The sequence below is a fragment of the Lissotriton helveticus genome, chromosome 4_2 (genome assembly GCF_964261635.1).
Source record: "Lissotriton helveticus chromosome 4_2, aLisHel1.1, whole genome shotgun sequence".
Lineage (NCBI taxonomy): Eukaryota > Metazoa > Chordata > Amphibia > Caudata > Salamandridae > Lissotriton > Lissotriton helveticus.
Genome location: NC_136064.1, coordinates 1,781,169 through 1,797,138, shown reverse-complemented (window position 1 = coordinate 1,797,138; position 15,970 = coordinate 1,781,169). Strand labels below are relative to the sequence as shown.

General features: G+C 41.1%; 1 protein-coding gene across 2 annotated transcripts in view; it reads left to right on the top strand.

Annotated features, from left to right (window-relative positions):
* The window catches only part of LOC144752168 (uncharacterized), a 273,397-nt gene that overhangs the window by 152,894 nt on the left and 104,533 nt on the right, over positions 1–15,970 (top strand). For both annotated transcript variants that reach the window (XM_078640097.1, XM_078640096.1), the window contains exon 7: positions 3,806–3,936. In XM_078640097.1, coding sequence (XP_078496223.1) covers positions 3,806–3,936 — 131 coding nt within the window. The remainder of the gene's footprint in view (positions 1–3,805; positions 3,937–15,970) is intronic.

The following is a 15,970-nucleotide window of genomic DNA, read 5'->3' as shown; positions in this document are numbered from 1 at the left end:
TCAAAACTTGAAAACAAACTATTACAGTTGAACAGTCATGATGTAAATATTCAATGTACATACACCATAAGTGACTCGCAGTTAGCATTTTTGGACGTTGACATTAAATTAGAAAAAACGCAAATTACAACATCTGTTTTTAGAAAGCAAACTGATGTGAACAACGCGTTACAATTCCAGAGTTTCCATCCGCCAAGCTTGAAAAAAAATGTGCCTTTCTCACAATTCATGAGACTGAAACGGATCTGCTCAAAACCTGTGGATTTTGAAGCACAATTGACCATCCAGGAATGGAAATATAAGGAAAGGGGGTACCCCAAAGAGATACTAGAACAGGCAAAGACTCTGATCCATGCTCTAGATCGGAAAAATCTTCTCAAACAAAGACCCAAAGAAAGAAAAGACACATGTGTTCGTGTCAAAATTTAGTACAAGTACTCAGAAGATCAAGAACATCATTAATCGTCACTGGGAGCTTTTAGAAAGTGAACCAGATTTCCAAGGGATTTTCCGCATTAGACCATTATTTGCTTTTACAAGGTCTAAAAACCTGAAAGAAATCTTGAAATTTTCATTGAGACAGAAACAACAAACATCATACAAAGGAATGAGAAAATGTACCAACTGTGTACATTGCAACAATGTAATCGTTGGAGCAAGTTTACACCACCCTCAAAAAGGGAAAGAGATCAAGCTGTACCATAATTCTGACTGCAACTCAATGAACTTGATTTACTACATTAAATGTCCCTGTGGGAAACTATATGTTGGCAAAACTGAGAGAAAATTAAAAGTTAGGATCTCAGAGCATAAAAGTACAATTAGGAACAAGAATGTAAAGAGCAGTGTAGCCGTGCACTGGACAGAAGAGAGGCACAGCATAGCGCAATTGCAATTTTCAGTACTTGAACAAGTGTTACTCTCTGAAGGTATGGATCGGACTCGATCCCCCCTTCAAAGAGAGACTTTCTGGATAAAAAAATTAGGTACTCAAGAACCTAATGGGCTAAATGAACGCATTGATTTTGCGTGTTTTTTTTATAAACACAAGCTTGCTGCAAATTATTTTCTGGATACTGTTGAAATGTGCAAAGCTTAAGAAATGAATGTATTTTATTTTTCTGTACATCAGTGTGTTCATATTTAAGAAGGATGTCCCTAAGGTTCACACACGCACATTTTTTCCCTGAGCACCCTTTTAGTTTTTACACTTGTTTTCAGTCAAGTTGTTTGATTATTCACTAAACTGTAGTTGTTGGAGATGTGGCATTTAGCATCGATGAGTGGCTATACACCTTGGCGAGGCTGTTTTGATAAAGTTTTGTTAAAAATTTTGGTTCCGCTAGTATTACCTTCGTAAGATGGCGCTTATACTCAGTCCGCCGTCTATGCTTATGACATTGTTCAAGTACGCGAGAGTAGTGGAGTTCCGGGTAGCTGTTCAGAAGTGGGTAAACCGAAGAGTTTGAGGACGCGCCGAGAACGGGTTGAATAGGTGAGGGAAATGTTTGGGAGTTTAAGTTTGTAGAATTAAGTGGCACGGGAGTCCATATTGATAATATTCACTTGTCTGCAGAATCAAAGGAGTTGAGAAAGTTACGGAAGAGGCAGAACAGTTTTCCACTAGGACATTGCGACCTACCAGATCGTGATTCTTTGGTAAGAGCAGGTTTATCAATGGCGTGTTTAGAGTGTAGCATTATTTTGTTTAAGAATGAGAACATTGAATGACAGAGGTGTTATATTTTTAGATGTTCGCTGTCCTGTTGGAAGCCAAAGCATGTGAGCATGTTTTACTTTGTTTGCTTTTTTAAAAATTCACGAAGCACAAGTGGGTGTGGTGCCGGTGGCTCAAGTAATACAAACACATTAACCCCAACACAAGAGATTTTTATGTTTAGTAAGGACAATTTTGTAATGTTGTATTAAGTAATTTACTCCCAGCTGAATAAGACGCTGATGACAGTGTATATATTATTTTTGTAGATTAAGTACGCTCCTGATGAAGGGTCAAGCATGGCCCGAAATGCATTGAGCTAAAGAAGAATCACAGATGAAGTTGTCAAATTAACCTTCTATGTTCATACATTGTGAAAATGTGTTCATTTGTTTATAAGGAAACAATGTATGTTTATGAACTTTCATTAAGAATTTAACAAAAGTTTGCATTCTGGTGTCGAATTAAATCAATATGAACGTGACAAACTAAAGTCAAATATTTGTTATTGTGTGTATATTTTGTAGAATCACGGCAGCTACTGTGCGTAGAGGTAGAGTCCTTTGGTCTCGAGATAGGTAGGAAAATTTAAGAGGCACGGGTAAGACAACTGTGCTACCTCTGCAGCACGCAAAGAATAAGTAGGTTAAACATTACAATTAAAAAAAATATTTTCATTTATCAAGGGTTGTGCATCTCTGTCCATTTTCAAATCTCTAGGTCCTACCCATCTCCGTGAATAGGCAGAACTTTAGGTAACATGGTATCTGCTTACATTGTCATAAGTGTGCAGTATTCTATGCAGTGAAGGGTGGGTGGTGTTCCCGTGACACCAGTTGGTCGAGAGCAAATGGGACTCCTGGCTGGTTCGCCAAATGTTGGGGGGAAGACTGGAATAAAAAAAGGCAAGACTTCTCCTGGCAAGACATAAGTAGGTTTACTTATTACGGCTGGGAGACCAATCACCGATGCAGAGCTGTAAAACTGATCTCAGTTTGATGCTCGCAGGCAGCTGTTTCTATAGTTGAAAAAGAAATGACCTATGCCCAATTGTCTAAAAAAGGCAATAACAGGTCAAGACAGGTTCAGAAGTTAATAATATACTTTTACAAAAACATCAAATCACCTGTGTCCTTTAAACTCGTAACCTTTTCTCTACATTATCTGTATCATAGTTCTAACAAACTGTAACAAAATATTAACCTCCACTTCCCGAGTATGTAAATGTTTATTTGCTCTCTTCCCACGACTTCTTTTCTGACTCTGTATGTTTTAGACTAAAGTTACTTTTGACCAAAATTTTCGAAGTCACGTCTCATTTTGACAATGAAATACGTACTTGTGGGCTGTGATTACAATCTCTTCAAGCCATGGTAAACATATTTTCCTATTTAACAGAAACTTGCTGAACTCAGATTTCTGCTTTCTGGTGAACTTTAACCTAAATTACATCTTTATTAAACCAAGGCATATATTGCTCATTTAACCACGTATCGCTCTGCATCATTCTCTACTAATGTCTAGGTTAGCGGGATTTCTTCACATTTTATTTTCTCCTTAACACACATGAGTTCTCCCGTACCTGCCCTAGGGGCATTTAGTTGTCGAAGAAGACTCCACTGAAGATATGGGTTTTTATTTTAATCTAATACTAGCATTTCACTTTTGACTTTCTTTGTCATCCACTTCACCTCCATCCCTCATATCCTCCTTTTGATGGTGGATACATGTAAATACAACGCCAGAGGAGGGTTGGATGGGTGTGACTGAGACATTCACATTTTTAAGAGAAATAAGATTATTACTAGAGTCAAAAGTTAAAAAGTTAATGTGTTGCTTTCAGCCATGATGGCTGTCTTTAAGCATGTGATCAGAGTGCACGTTGATGATTTAGATTGAGCCTAGGGTTTGCATTGTCAATTTAACTGGAAAACCCCCAAGCCAACAAGTAATGCCACCAACAAAAACTAATTTTTTGAAACTGAAAAAAACAATCAATTGTAGAAGCTAAAGGTTCAGATAATGTTTTCTTGGCTATATGTTAAACCTGCTTCTTCTCATCCCAACCTATGTCTTTCTTTTACACAGGAGCGGATCTGTCAGACTATTTCAATTATGGATTCAACGAGGAGACGTGGAAGGGCTATTGTGAGAAGCAGAAGCGGCTTCAGTTAGGATTTGATTCTACGCCCCCTCTTAGCCCAGAAAATACAGTAATGGTACAATATGTGTTGAAGTGTTTTCCACAATCCTGCCAAGTATTGTGACGTAATATGTGGTAATGTGTTAATTCGTCTCATTTATGGCTGCTGACAGACCTCTGCATTAACATCCATATGAGTTATGCAAAGTAAACAAAATCTAACATATGTTGTATACGAGGGGAATCTACTTTAAAAGGTGTGACAAATGTTCCAATGAAATGAGAAGATATATTGCAAATAGGTTCTTAAAATGAGAAATGTTTCACTTTGTATCACATTGACTCGTACAGGTGGGACTTCAACACAATCTCGTAAGGCTTTCAATTTTAAAACATTCCATGAAATAGTGTGTTCCTTCTGTTTTGTCGGACCACAATACATGCATTTACGATTTTCATGTCAATGAATAAACTAATATTTCTTTTTTTGGCAATCCGCTCTGGATGTGATTTCTACACAGCATCCACTGTTTATCTAATTTGTATTCTATATTCTCATTTCAAGTCGGTTAAAGTGCAGCCAAGTTAAAAATAAATATATACAAATCATGCACATTAATCTCATTACAAATTGCAAAAAGCACCTAAGACTGGTTGCAATTTCCAATATTTAAAATGAGGATATGCATAATAACAGTAACACAATGAGCATTAACAAAAGCAATACCTCAACAGGTCCGTTAAAGGGACAAGGAAATTCTAAAGCGGAGTTTGTTGGTTGGTTAATTATGTCCATCGACGCCTACAACAATGCATAAGGTAACGTTGTTTACAGTATTGCATTAATTTACACGGTGCTATACCTTTTGCAGAATAAAGTGCCAAGTCTAGTGCAAATCAGAGGATACAAGCAAACATTTCAAACGCCAATTGATTTATCTAACTAACGACAATTAAAAGGTTAAACATTTGATTAAAATGGGGACAAATCATCATATTTGCCAATGTCCAGTCCTCCAGTGTCATTAACGATTGAAAAAATGTGGCGTTTTAAAGTTGCTTCAAACTGTCTTTGGTCAGGATAGAGGTACAGAATTGTCTGAGAAGTAAATAAGAGGTCTGTGTAAACAGAGACAAATGATTGTAAAACCTAAGTGCACTGAGGACGTGCGGACTCAATAGACAGTAATCACACATAAGGCAGTAACGAGACAGCTGTGCTTTGGGTTACTTCTAACGGTAGGATAGATAGTTATCAACGAATGGGTACACTGCCACTAACACATCTGTCCTATGCAGATAACGTTGTACTTCTAAGCCAGACGAGAATTGGATTGCAACGATCAATTCATGAGTTAGCTGATTACACCAAAGCACACCTAATGGAAATGGACATAAAAAAACAAAGGTCATGATTATCACACACTCTCGACCTAAACAGCCAAAATTTATTATCGACAACACCAAGTTGGCAGTAGTTGACAGCTACAAATATTTGAGTATATATTTGGACTGAAGGTTCTCATTCGCTATGCATCATGAAACAATTGAAAAGAATGGAACTGCTTTACTGTTTGCTTTCTGCAGTATTCTAAAATGACTAAAAGGCCCATCGTTCTGCCCACTTCTTGCAGTCATCAAAGCAAAACTACTACCGACTATTGCATATGGAAGTGTGGTTCAGCATGGGAAAAGTGCACCATTACTAGACAAAATACAAACACGAGTCTACAAAAGAGTATTCCATTTGCCATGTGATGCCTCGCCAGCCCAAGTACGCCTCGAGTTTGGATTACAACAACAACAACTACACAAAAGATATGAGACAATCAAATTCTGGTACAAAACATGGCTGAATCGGGATCTAGATATCAACTCTGCACTCTGGGAAGCTCTGCCAAATGAGCCAAAGTCACACTACGCAAAGTATTTAAATTCTTCATTGAAAATAACTAAGATGATGGATCTCTGGCAAGGGAAACTACCCTGGACATCTTCTCAGATGTTTATGAAAAAAGCGCACTCATTAATTGAAGATAAAGCAATTTCTAGCCGACGTGCGCATGCATGGATGGTCTTACAAGCATATAGGAGGTCTGAGCCAGCAGCATATCTGGCCCTCACCTTCCCGCCGCATCTGAAAACTAAGTATATGGAGCTGCGCATGGGGAAACTGCCATCCAATGCTGATCAACCGATTTGGAGGACCCCTGGCCGAAAAGATTGCGCTCTATGTGGAGCAGCAGTACAAGACTTTATGCATTTGATATGTATCTGCCCGGAGTTATGGCGCAGCCGCCGGGATTTGCTTAAGAGGAAGTTTAATGAAAATGGCATTCATACCTGCAGATCGGCAATACTAACGAGTATGGACTCAAAGGACCCACAATTAATTTGTCACATAATTAAATTTTTAACCTATCTTGAGAAATTGAAGAAAAAATAATGTCGCAATATTTGAGGATCTTATAAAATTGCTAAATATTTTTTAAACTTGATATTAATTGTTTACATTTGATCTTTTTTATAGCATGTGAAGGTAATATATTTTATGTCTTGGAATATTGTAATGGTTTTAATTAACTACAAAATAAACTATTTACTTACTTAATTTAAGACTGCCACTGTAGAAATTGCTTGTAAAGGTAAATTGAAAAAAGGTGACAACCCTCCACTAGTAGCCTGTTTGCTGTGACTACATATACTCCTTTAGTCAGTGAAAGTCATCCAAGTAGAGGAAGGCTAGGTTCCTGCTGGGGAAGTTCACAAATCTGTGTTCCTTATGATTTTTCTACTATATCCAATAATCTTAAAAGTCTTACTATCACTCGCGGGTGCTCTCCTTTTAAGAATAAGTAAATGGCTGCATGACCCGACAGTACCCCCTGGTGAATCAGGGTCCATCAAAGGTATGATCTACATTTGCTGATTAGACCAGAACGAATGTAGTGGAGATGTGCTAATGCTTCATGATGCCAATGACTTAGGCAATACTTGTTGGAGGCTAGTTGGGTTGCACATGAAGGCAGAAGGTCTAGTGATGATAAGCATCCCATCTGAATCTGGCAAAACCTCAGTTTGTAATAAACAATAAATGGTACAGTGAGTAATTTTGTATTGATGTCTGCACATGTACAGTAGTTTTTAATTCTTTTTCTATGGCTCTCCTCCTGTGTAATTGTACTTTCACGGCCAGAACATGGCTGAATAAAGTTTTATTGACTTGACTTGGTTCACTTAGCTACCTTTGAATCCCTTTACGCTCGTGACTGTCAATGACGAAGTTAGCATGCTTCCTTCGCTTTAAGCTATGTCGGTCCGTCCTAAAGGAAGCTTTATGGAGCAGATGTTGGTTCTATAAGTCAGCAACACCTTCCATTTTTACACCCTCTGTAAGGGCATTTGACCAGCGATTATATGACGCTGTAGGTTGCAGGTCATTATTTAAGTCCAGATTAGATCCTTTAAGGATCCTCTTGTTGGCAACTCGTGCTGAGTGCATATATTTCAGAAAACTAACTTTCTGTACAACTTGTTGGTCACTTAGTTTGAATTGCTGCCTAATCTGGGCCTGTGATGTTTAGTACGTCAGACCTGAAGATGTTACTCTGTACTTTGTTAAAAAAGACACCACGTTTCCCTGGAAATGGCTTTGTACCATATGCCAGCCTTGGAATGAATTTTGTGCGGACTATCTTCAAGATGGTTTCAGACATAGGCCATTTTGTTGTTAGGTCTCGCCTAGACGAAAGCAAAGCGAAGCTTTGCTGTCTGGCGAGACAACTTATGTAGTTACTTTTCGGGGAATGTGTACAGCAGAGTTCCACGCGCTTTCCCTTGCCGAGATTTGACCTCGGGAGCGCGCACGTCGCCGTGCCTCACATTCCCATCCACAAACAAAGCCTCACACACGCATGCGCACATACACACACTGCATACACACACGAACCCCCCCTTAAACAGACACACGCACACACAGACAGACAGACGCACGCACAGACACACTCAATCAGACACACACGCGCACACCCCACCCCCACTCATCCCTCCTCTCCCTCAACACACTCACCTGTTCTGGCGGTGCTCGGCGGCGGTTCTGGCTCTCGGGCGGCGGTAGCGCTTTGCGGGGCTCTCTCACCACATGAGAGCCCCGCCTTCCCCATGCGCCCGGCCGCTCTTCACCCGGTCCCCCATCTCGGGACCGGGACTCAATGCGGAGCCTTCGTGGCTCCTCGGGCAGCTCTCTCTCGCCGCGATGGGGCGGGACTTCCGTTGGGGCCGCGCTGTGATTGGCCGGCTTCCCAACCGCTTCCGGGTCGTCATAATAATAACAAAAGCGGAGTGTTTGTCAATTATAAGGACCTCCACTTATATTTTAGCGTGCCGGTCGGCTTTTCGAGATCAGCAAGCATATAAAGATTGTTGCGAAGATAGCTGTGCCGGAACAGAGGGGGGAAAAGTATGAGGATAGAATATCTACCACATTAGATATAGTGTGACTATATTGACAACATTTACTTACTCAACAATATTTACCGCGTGTCAATCGACGGGGGCTGGATATTAGCAAATGCAATGATCTGCAAAAGTATGGTGACGTCAGTACCTGGACAGAATGGAGCATTTGAATGAGGGAATCTTAAAACGAGCGGCTTACTTACTTATCAAGCAACTTTAAATGTTACACGTTAATACGGGTTCACTAATTTAGCCCTTTTAAAAGAATTTGTTATTGACAAATTAATGCTTTTCATGCGCTATAAGTTACTAACACCGACTAACTTACTCCATTCCAATATGGCCGCTTTATTTCGCCCCTTGATATCACCCTTGTACGGCCAGCACATTAGCTTCGGCAGTCTCCTTTCGCTTTTCCACTTCTGTTCTAACCATAAAAACATCGCTCGCGAGGCACCGAGACAGGGAACCTCGCCAGACCACCGTCTTGCCATCCATCGAGTTGTTGCTTGATAAGTAAGTAAGCCGCTCGTTTTAAGATTCCCTCATTCGAATGCTTCATTCTGTCCAGGTACTGACGTCACTCATGACTTTTGTCATGTACAGTACATCAGGGGTGTCCAACCATAGTCCAGGAGGACAGGATTCATGACAAATTTTCAAGATATGTGCATAAAATATACGTACACACTTTTCATCTAGACAGAACACTTTTCCTAGGCACCTGGGGTCTTACTGAAAATTTGCCCGAGTCCTTTATTACCTGGTTTGAACACCCCTGGGTGACACCATTAACGCATGTTTACCACATATGCGAATCACACCTGCTCTGCACGTCATCACTAGCGGAAGTGCGATAGGACTTTCAGCATCAACACAACTTTACGCTCAGAGTTGGGTCACTTGGCGGTAACAGACGTGCAATAATTTTAACGCAGCACTCAGAACTGTATAGTCTAGATAGTACAAATAGAGTCCACGGCGTGATCCAAAATCTGTTTAATAGTGAAGTTCTCACAAATCCATCCGATAAAAGCAATGTATGAAGACTTGTACATATAAACAAGTATTTGCAATGCAATAGGTCTCGCATTTGAGCTATTGAGATTGCAAATAAAAATGCCTTTTATTTATTTTTTCGTTTTTAAAACATAAATAAAAGGCATAATCATTTACAATGCCAATAACGTAAACTCGCGTAAATGCGAGACCTATTGCATTGAAAATGCTTGTTTTTAACAGGGTTTGAAAGGCAAACTGAACAGAGGCAATTTATGGCTTCAATGACTTGAGATGCGTTAAGTGACGTCCTTTGTCATCCGGCCAGCATCCAAGGAATTTCTATTTATTGGATTGAATCAAACGGTGTTTGTCCAAGGACCAGACACCTGTTTTCATTTTTTTGGTTCCTTCCGAACAATACGATTTTAGTTTTTTCTAAATTTACCGTCATTGCGTTTGAACTGCTATGTCAGTGCAGACCATTAATCAATCTTTTGTAGCCCCAATGTTGTATGACTGAGGAGGACTACATGGTCTGCATAGAGCAACGCAGTTCTAGAGCATTTTGCAAGTTTATGAGCTTGGCTAAGAGCAGAGTCCAAGTCAGGCAGTAGATCACAGATGTACAAATTAAAATGTATAGGGGCCAGCATACACCCATGTTTAACACTGTGACGGGTCTTGATTTTACTGTAAATTGTGTTATTATTTCCCTATTTTACTCTGGCCCAGATGTTGGAGTAAAGCAATTGAATACCATGCAGTAATGGTGATGGAATTTGCCAGGCAGTGAGTTTGGACCATAGCAGTTGGCGATTTACGTGTTCAAAAGCTTTACTGTACTCTATGAAACAGCCGTAGAGAACCTCGCCCTTGCTTATTTTTGTTGTTGCTGCAAGCATTATAATAGCCACCAGATTGTCGGTGGTGCCAGAGAAAGGTCTGAAGCCGGTTTGATTAAATTGAATTAGATTTCTAGACTTAGCCCAGGCGTCAAGATCTTCCAACAGAAGAGAGGCGAAGTATTTGGTCTCTACCTCCAACATCACGATGAGACTCTAGCTGTCAGGGGCTGCCACTGGATCAATCTTGTAAGTTGAATGTAAAACAGAACCTTGCCAAGATGACCGAATGGAATACGTGACTATGCATGTTCTGAAAATCTTTTCCAGCGAGTTGGACCAGAACTCAACATCCTATTATAAATTGAGGTTGAGATGCTGTTGGGGCCAGGAGCCCAATCTGCTCTACTTTTCTGAATGTGTTTGCTGATCCACGTGGCTGTTAAGCCAAAGAGATGAGTTTGATTGAGGCCACCTTCTGTGCTTGTTTCCTGGTTATTTTCCCTATTGTTACAAAGGCTTGGTTTTGATGGTTTTGTTAAGTCTCCACAAAAGGAACTAAAGTGGATGATCCAGTCTGCGAGGGAATTATTCCCATTTCCATTCTCAGAGCCCCTGTGCAGATAATTGACATTCCGGATATTTGTCCGATCTCTATTACGACAAGCAAAAAAGACCTGAGTTTGTATCAATTCCTCGTGATTTTGTTTAATTTTCCAAATCTGTTTTTTGTAGATGCTGCGCCAGGCATTTATTTTTACGAGTAAATATGGATTGTTAACCTCGGATTTGAGTGATCTTGTTTTCTTGTTGAGTAGTCTTTTCTGGGCCATGATTTTGTTTGTAAACGAGGGGTAATTGATGGTAAACCCTGATGTTCTATATGAGGAAGCAGGCTTCAAACTGCCTCCTAAAGTATGCAAAAGCTGCTGAACAAATATTTCCCAGTCACACATTGTAAAAAGTATCTCTGATTTCTAGTGGGCATACTTGGTGGCTACTTCCATGATCCTTTTTAAACAGTTTGGGGCTTTGGTTAATCTAATGGACTCTGAGTGTGGGTCTGCTCTAATGGAATTCTTTATAAACAGTCTCTGGGGCATGTGGTCGCTTTCACAGCATGAGATAATTGAAAAGCAAATTATAGCACTGAAGAGCAGAATTGAGATAAAAATATAATCTGAAGCAGACAATCTTTTCTCTGAAAAGACTAAAATGTTGATCATTCAAAAAGCGACCATTCAAGGCTCCCATAGACTTGCCTGCCAGATCAGCCAAGATGATGGTGCATATGGATTCTGGTCTTTGGGTCCTGGAGGCTTGTGAAGGGATCAGCCATTGCGAGTCTGCTATTTTCTTTCAGTGTTACAGAAAGAGTTTTGTAATAGGTGTAAATTTAAATTTTTAGTCAGGAGAAAATGTGCTTTAGGGTGTTTGAGCTTAATATCTGAAATGAGTTGTGCTAAGTGTTTTGCCTTTTGGCGTTTCCCTGGTGTTGCTGGTTGTATGTACACATTTAGCAGAAATAGCTGCCCCATCAACGAGTTGTATTTCTAGTTTTTGATCTCAATGCAAATAAAATCCTCATGTCTAGTCGAATGCACTGTAGCTGCAATATCCAAATCGGTGGATAGATAGATGAAGAGTCCCCCTTTTTCATGGCCCTTAGAGTGAGATCTGATGGCTGGAGAAAAGAACTCATAATATCCTTATAAGGAGTTTCGAGGTCTCGCCAGGGAGGCATATAATGCCATGGCAAAGTAGAAAAGACATTGCATCTTTATCCACGCAGAACCTACCACATTTCAGGAAGCAATTACACTTTTTTTTATCAATGTTTGAGTTTGATATGAAATAGTTATTTAAAGCAAGTCAATTTAGTTTAGGCTTATCCATGGTGGTGGAAGCCACCCCCAAACCTCCTGCCGCTTTGCGGTGGTTCGGGACCCGGTTACAGAGGGTGCATGCAGGTTTCCAGTGGATGCCTGGCGTCGAGGGCGGTGTGCCGATTTCGCCACCACCCCCCTCCCGAGGTCCATGGTGTGATACTTTCTCACCATTCAAGTGCATTCTAATTTTTGTGGTCTTCTTAATTGCCAGTACCGTAAAAGTAATTATTTTATCTCCTTTTTTTGCACTTTTTTACCTTTTCACTTTCACGTCCCTTGGTTAGGGTGGGCCTTAGCGTGCCCATACCGCCGGGGTTTAGTCCACTACAGGTCCTGACGAATGCCAGGTAATTCAAACCAACATTGACAGAAACATGTTGACCCACTTATAACTTTATTGGAAACAGCCAAACAATGTATTTGGTTTATTTTCCACCACATTTGCTTTTAATATGTCCTATTGATCAAATAATAAATAATTTTTTGATACAATTAAGACCTTTTTAATCTCACTAGCAACTTTAATCTCACTACTAACACTATCACACAGCACTCACGTATTCACATTACCCGCTCCGCAGTAAATCTGGCGTTGAAGCACACTGGGGTGGCATTCGGCCACTCCCAGTGGGGCCCGATGATGAAGCATGTCACCAACCAGGTTGGTGAGTGAGGGCTTTCTATACAAACCAAATTGGGGTTGTATTTCTTTTTGCTCTGGCAGTGTTACCTGCAAACCATTTACACTCTTTTCTTGTTATGTATGATATAATTGGGGACTAAGAGTGTTTTGGCTTTCTCCCTACCTCTCTTTTTGTTGAACTGTAGCAAGATTGCACCATTTCCCAGCCAATTTGCGACGATAGGGTTAAAGACTGAGCTTTGAAAAGATCAGTTGATTGAAGGGGGGCCTATTACATTTTTTAAGAGAGAGTCTGGGTCCTGCAAATATTACCTAAGCTTGCGGAACCTGTCTGCAATCGCAGTTGGGCTCCTGCTTTAAAACAAATAGCTGGATAGCAAACTTATGGTGGATAAGTGATTAATATTCCCTAGTCTTCTAGGATTCTCTGATTTGCACGTATGAAGTTTGCTGTAGATTGAGATGTCCATTTTACTGTAGATGCTTCCTTATGAGGAAATATTTTTGAGGGTATAAATTGTACGGTGTCGATGTTACTAGCATTTTGATGGCAAAGATTAGGGTGGGAAACAACACGTTTTAGTGATGTTACCATGATTCAATAAGTCTCTGCTGCCTTTAGATGTGTATTCCAGATGCCAGATTATTACTGAGGCTGATGCGTCTTCAATTGTATTACTATTTAATAAGTTGGTGACCGGTTTGCAGAAGAACCTAGTGTTCCAAGCGTTGGTGCGTGGACTTTTTCGGCACTCAGCTGGTGCACTGTCATAACTTCAGGTGCCATTAGGTTCAGATGTTGAAGTAGTATAATTCCACATCTTGGTAGATGCCTTTAGGCTGATAGTAATCGTGGTGCATGGAAATTTGCTTCTGTTACTTAACCTAAAGACGATTGCATGGGTTCTTCTTGGGGATACATGACCATTATGACTGGCTGGGAGTTGATGAGTTCTTTTGTTTTTGCAGGACCCTCGGTTAAACAGGCTGGGTCACTAATTAAACTCTGCGGAACGATAGAAGAAGTGCTTGGACACTGTGGTGATTCGCTGTATTCTATGGATATATCTGTTCAATACTAAGTACAGTGTCCATTACTGCCAGAGAGGCTTTTTTAAAAATTCACAAATCATTTTTCTATTGTACTGCCCCGTCTTGCAGCTCTTCAGATCTTGTACTGTTTTTATTTTGCTTTCTTAGTCGCTTCTTTTTGCGCCTCGACAGTTGATTAAGAGGGAGGCAATTAGTTAATGCTGTATGGTTTTCGAGTTTTAGGTCTCGCCTGTCGATGCGCATGCGCATCGAGCAAGCGAGACTATAGGGGCTCATCGACTCTTTATCTAACTTGCAAGGAATCGTGGCGATTCCTTGCAGTGCCCGTGACTTTTAAGCTCAATGCGCATGTGCATTGAGCTTAAAAGCGCGTGCACAGCCGCCCGCATTCCTCCGACACCTTTGAAGTGAAGCTTAGCTTCACTTCAAAGGCCCGGCTTCTTCACACCTACATGCCGCTCTGCCCCGCTCCGCCCCCTCCCCATAGTCATCCTGCCTGCCCTCGACGTTCCCCCCGCCCCCTCCCGCCACGCAATGCCGAGAGCTTGATGGCGGCTTTGCTCTTCAGTGAACTTCTCCCTCCCGCTTTGGCTTTCCACCAGCATTTGCATGTCTTTGCTTACTTTCATCAGAGCGGTATACGGGTGCCTGTTCCCTGCTCTTTCCCCTCCCATTTGAGCAACATTTGCACTCCTTTGTTTTAAATGCTCCACAACGTGATCACCGTCATCCTGCCTGCCCTCGACGTTCCCCCCGCCCCCTCCCGCCACGCAATGCCGAGAGCTTGATGGCGGCTTTCCTCTTCAGTGAACTTCTCCCTCCCGCTTTGGCTTTCCACCAGCATTTGCATGTCTTTGCTTACTTTCATCAGAGCGGTATACGGGTGCCTGTTCCCTGCTCTTTCCCCTCCCATTTGAGCAACATTTGCACTCCTTTGTTTTAAATGCTCCACAACGTGATCACCCGATCCTGGATGGTTTAAAGGCATTCCCTACATCGTGTGTAATTGTGCATCACGATAATAGATCCGTACTCCGGGGATGATTAATATTCCTTTTTTTTCACACTATGCATTTATAAGCTCTGTGAATAACGCTTGCCTTTATTTACAAAATACGCGCCTCACCCTCCATTGCATAATTTTTATTAGCCTTGCGTCTCCCGTGCAATTCCCCCTTCCGCTACGGCTTTCCACCAGCATTTGTTTGTTTACTTTCATCAAAGCGGTACAAGGGCATCTGTTCAGTGCACTTCCCTCTCCCGCTTCGGCTTTAAGATGCATTTGTATTTTTAATGCTCCACGTTTGTTCACCCGATCCTGAGTGGTTTACACGCGTTCCCTACATAACGTGTAATTGTGTGTCCCGAGCATGGGTCCATACTCTGGGGGTGAGTACTACTCCTTTTTTTATTTATACACATATTGCTCTCAATTTCCACATGCATACAATATTCAGGTAAGTCACCCATATATGCTCTTCCGATTGTCTCATGTTATCACACCACTGCAACAAAAAAAAAGTATTGTACAATGCAATGGGTCTCGAATTAATAATTGGCAAAGCAAAATATGTCGACAAGTGAACTGATTAAAATATCTAAAATGTAAATTACAGTGTTATTTACATTTTGCGCTAGTTTTGTTGGCCTGCCTCTGCTTTTAAGTGTTCTGTTTACTTCCTGCAAGGGGGTTTGCCCTTCAGTGCCATGCTGTGTGCTTCAGGTTTGCTGCTACTTAATCCCCCAGCCACTCCCACCTCACAACAGTTTTTTTAATTTTTTGGCAGTATTATATAGCGTGAACTCAACCCTGAAGGTATCAGGGCGCTTTACATTAACACCAGTTGCATTACAGATGGACACATTCAATTTTCAGGCGGTGGAGACTGAAACCTGGTTGCCCAGCGTCAAGGTCAGCCTCAATGGCCCTTAACCACATTCAACCAATGCTCCATCCTCTCCTCCTTCTTTTATGGCCCCTCCACGTCCCCGTTTCATTTTTTTTAAGGCACATTTTTACCGAGACGGAGACTTGAGTCCGGTTCCCCAGTCCCATAGTCAGCAGCTCTGGAGGTTATGCAACAGCCTCTCACCTGATAGGCATAGGCATCAGTGAGTTTGGCTGCAAGTGTCGTCTTTTATTTTTTTCCCCGCTTGATTTTTTCGCGGAAATAACTTTAGAATAGCGTCATTCCAACTCAAAATAAACATAGCTCACCATAA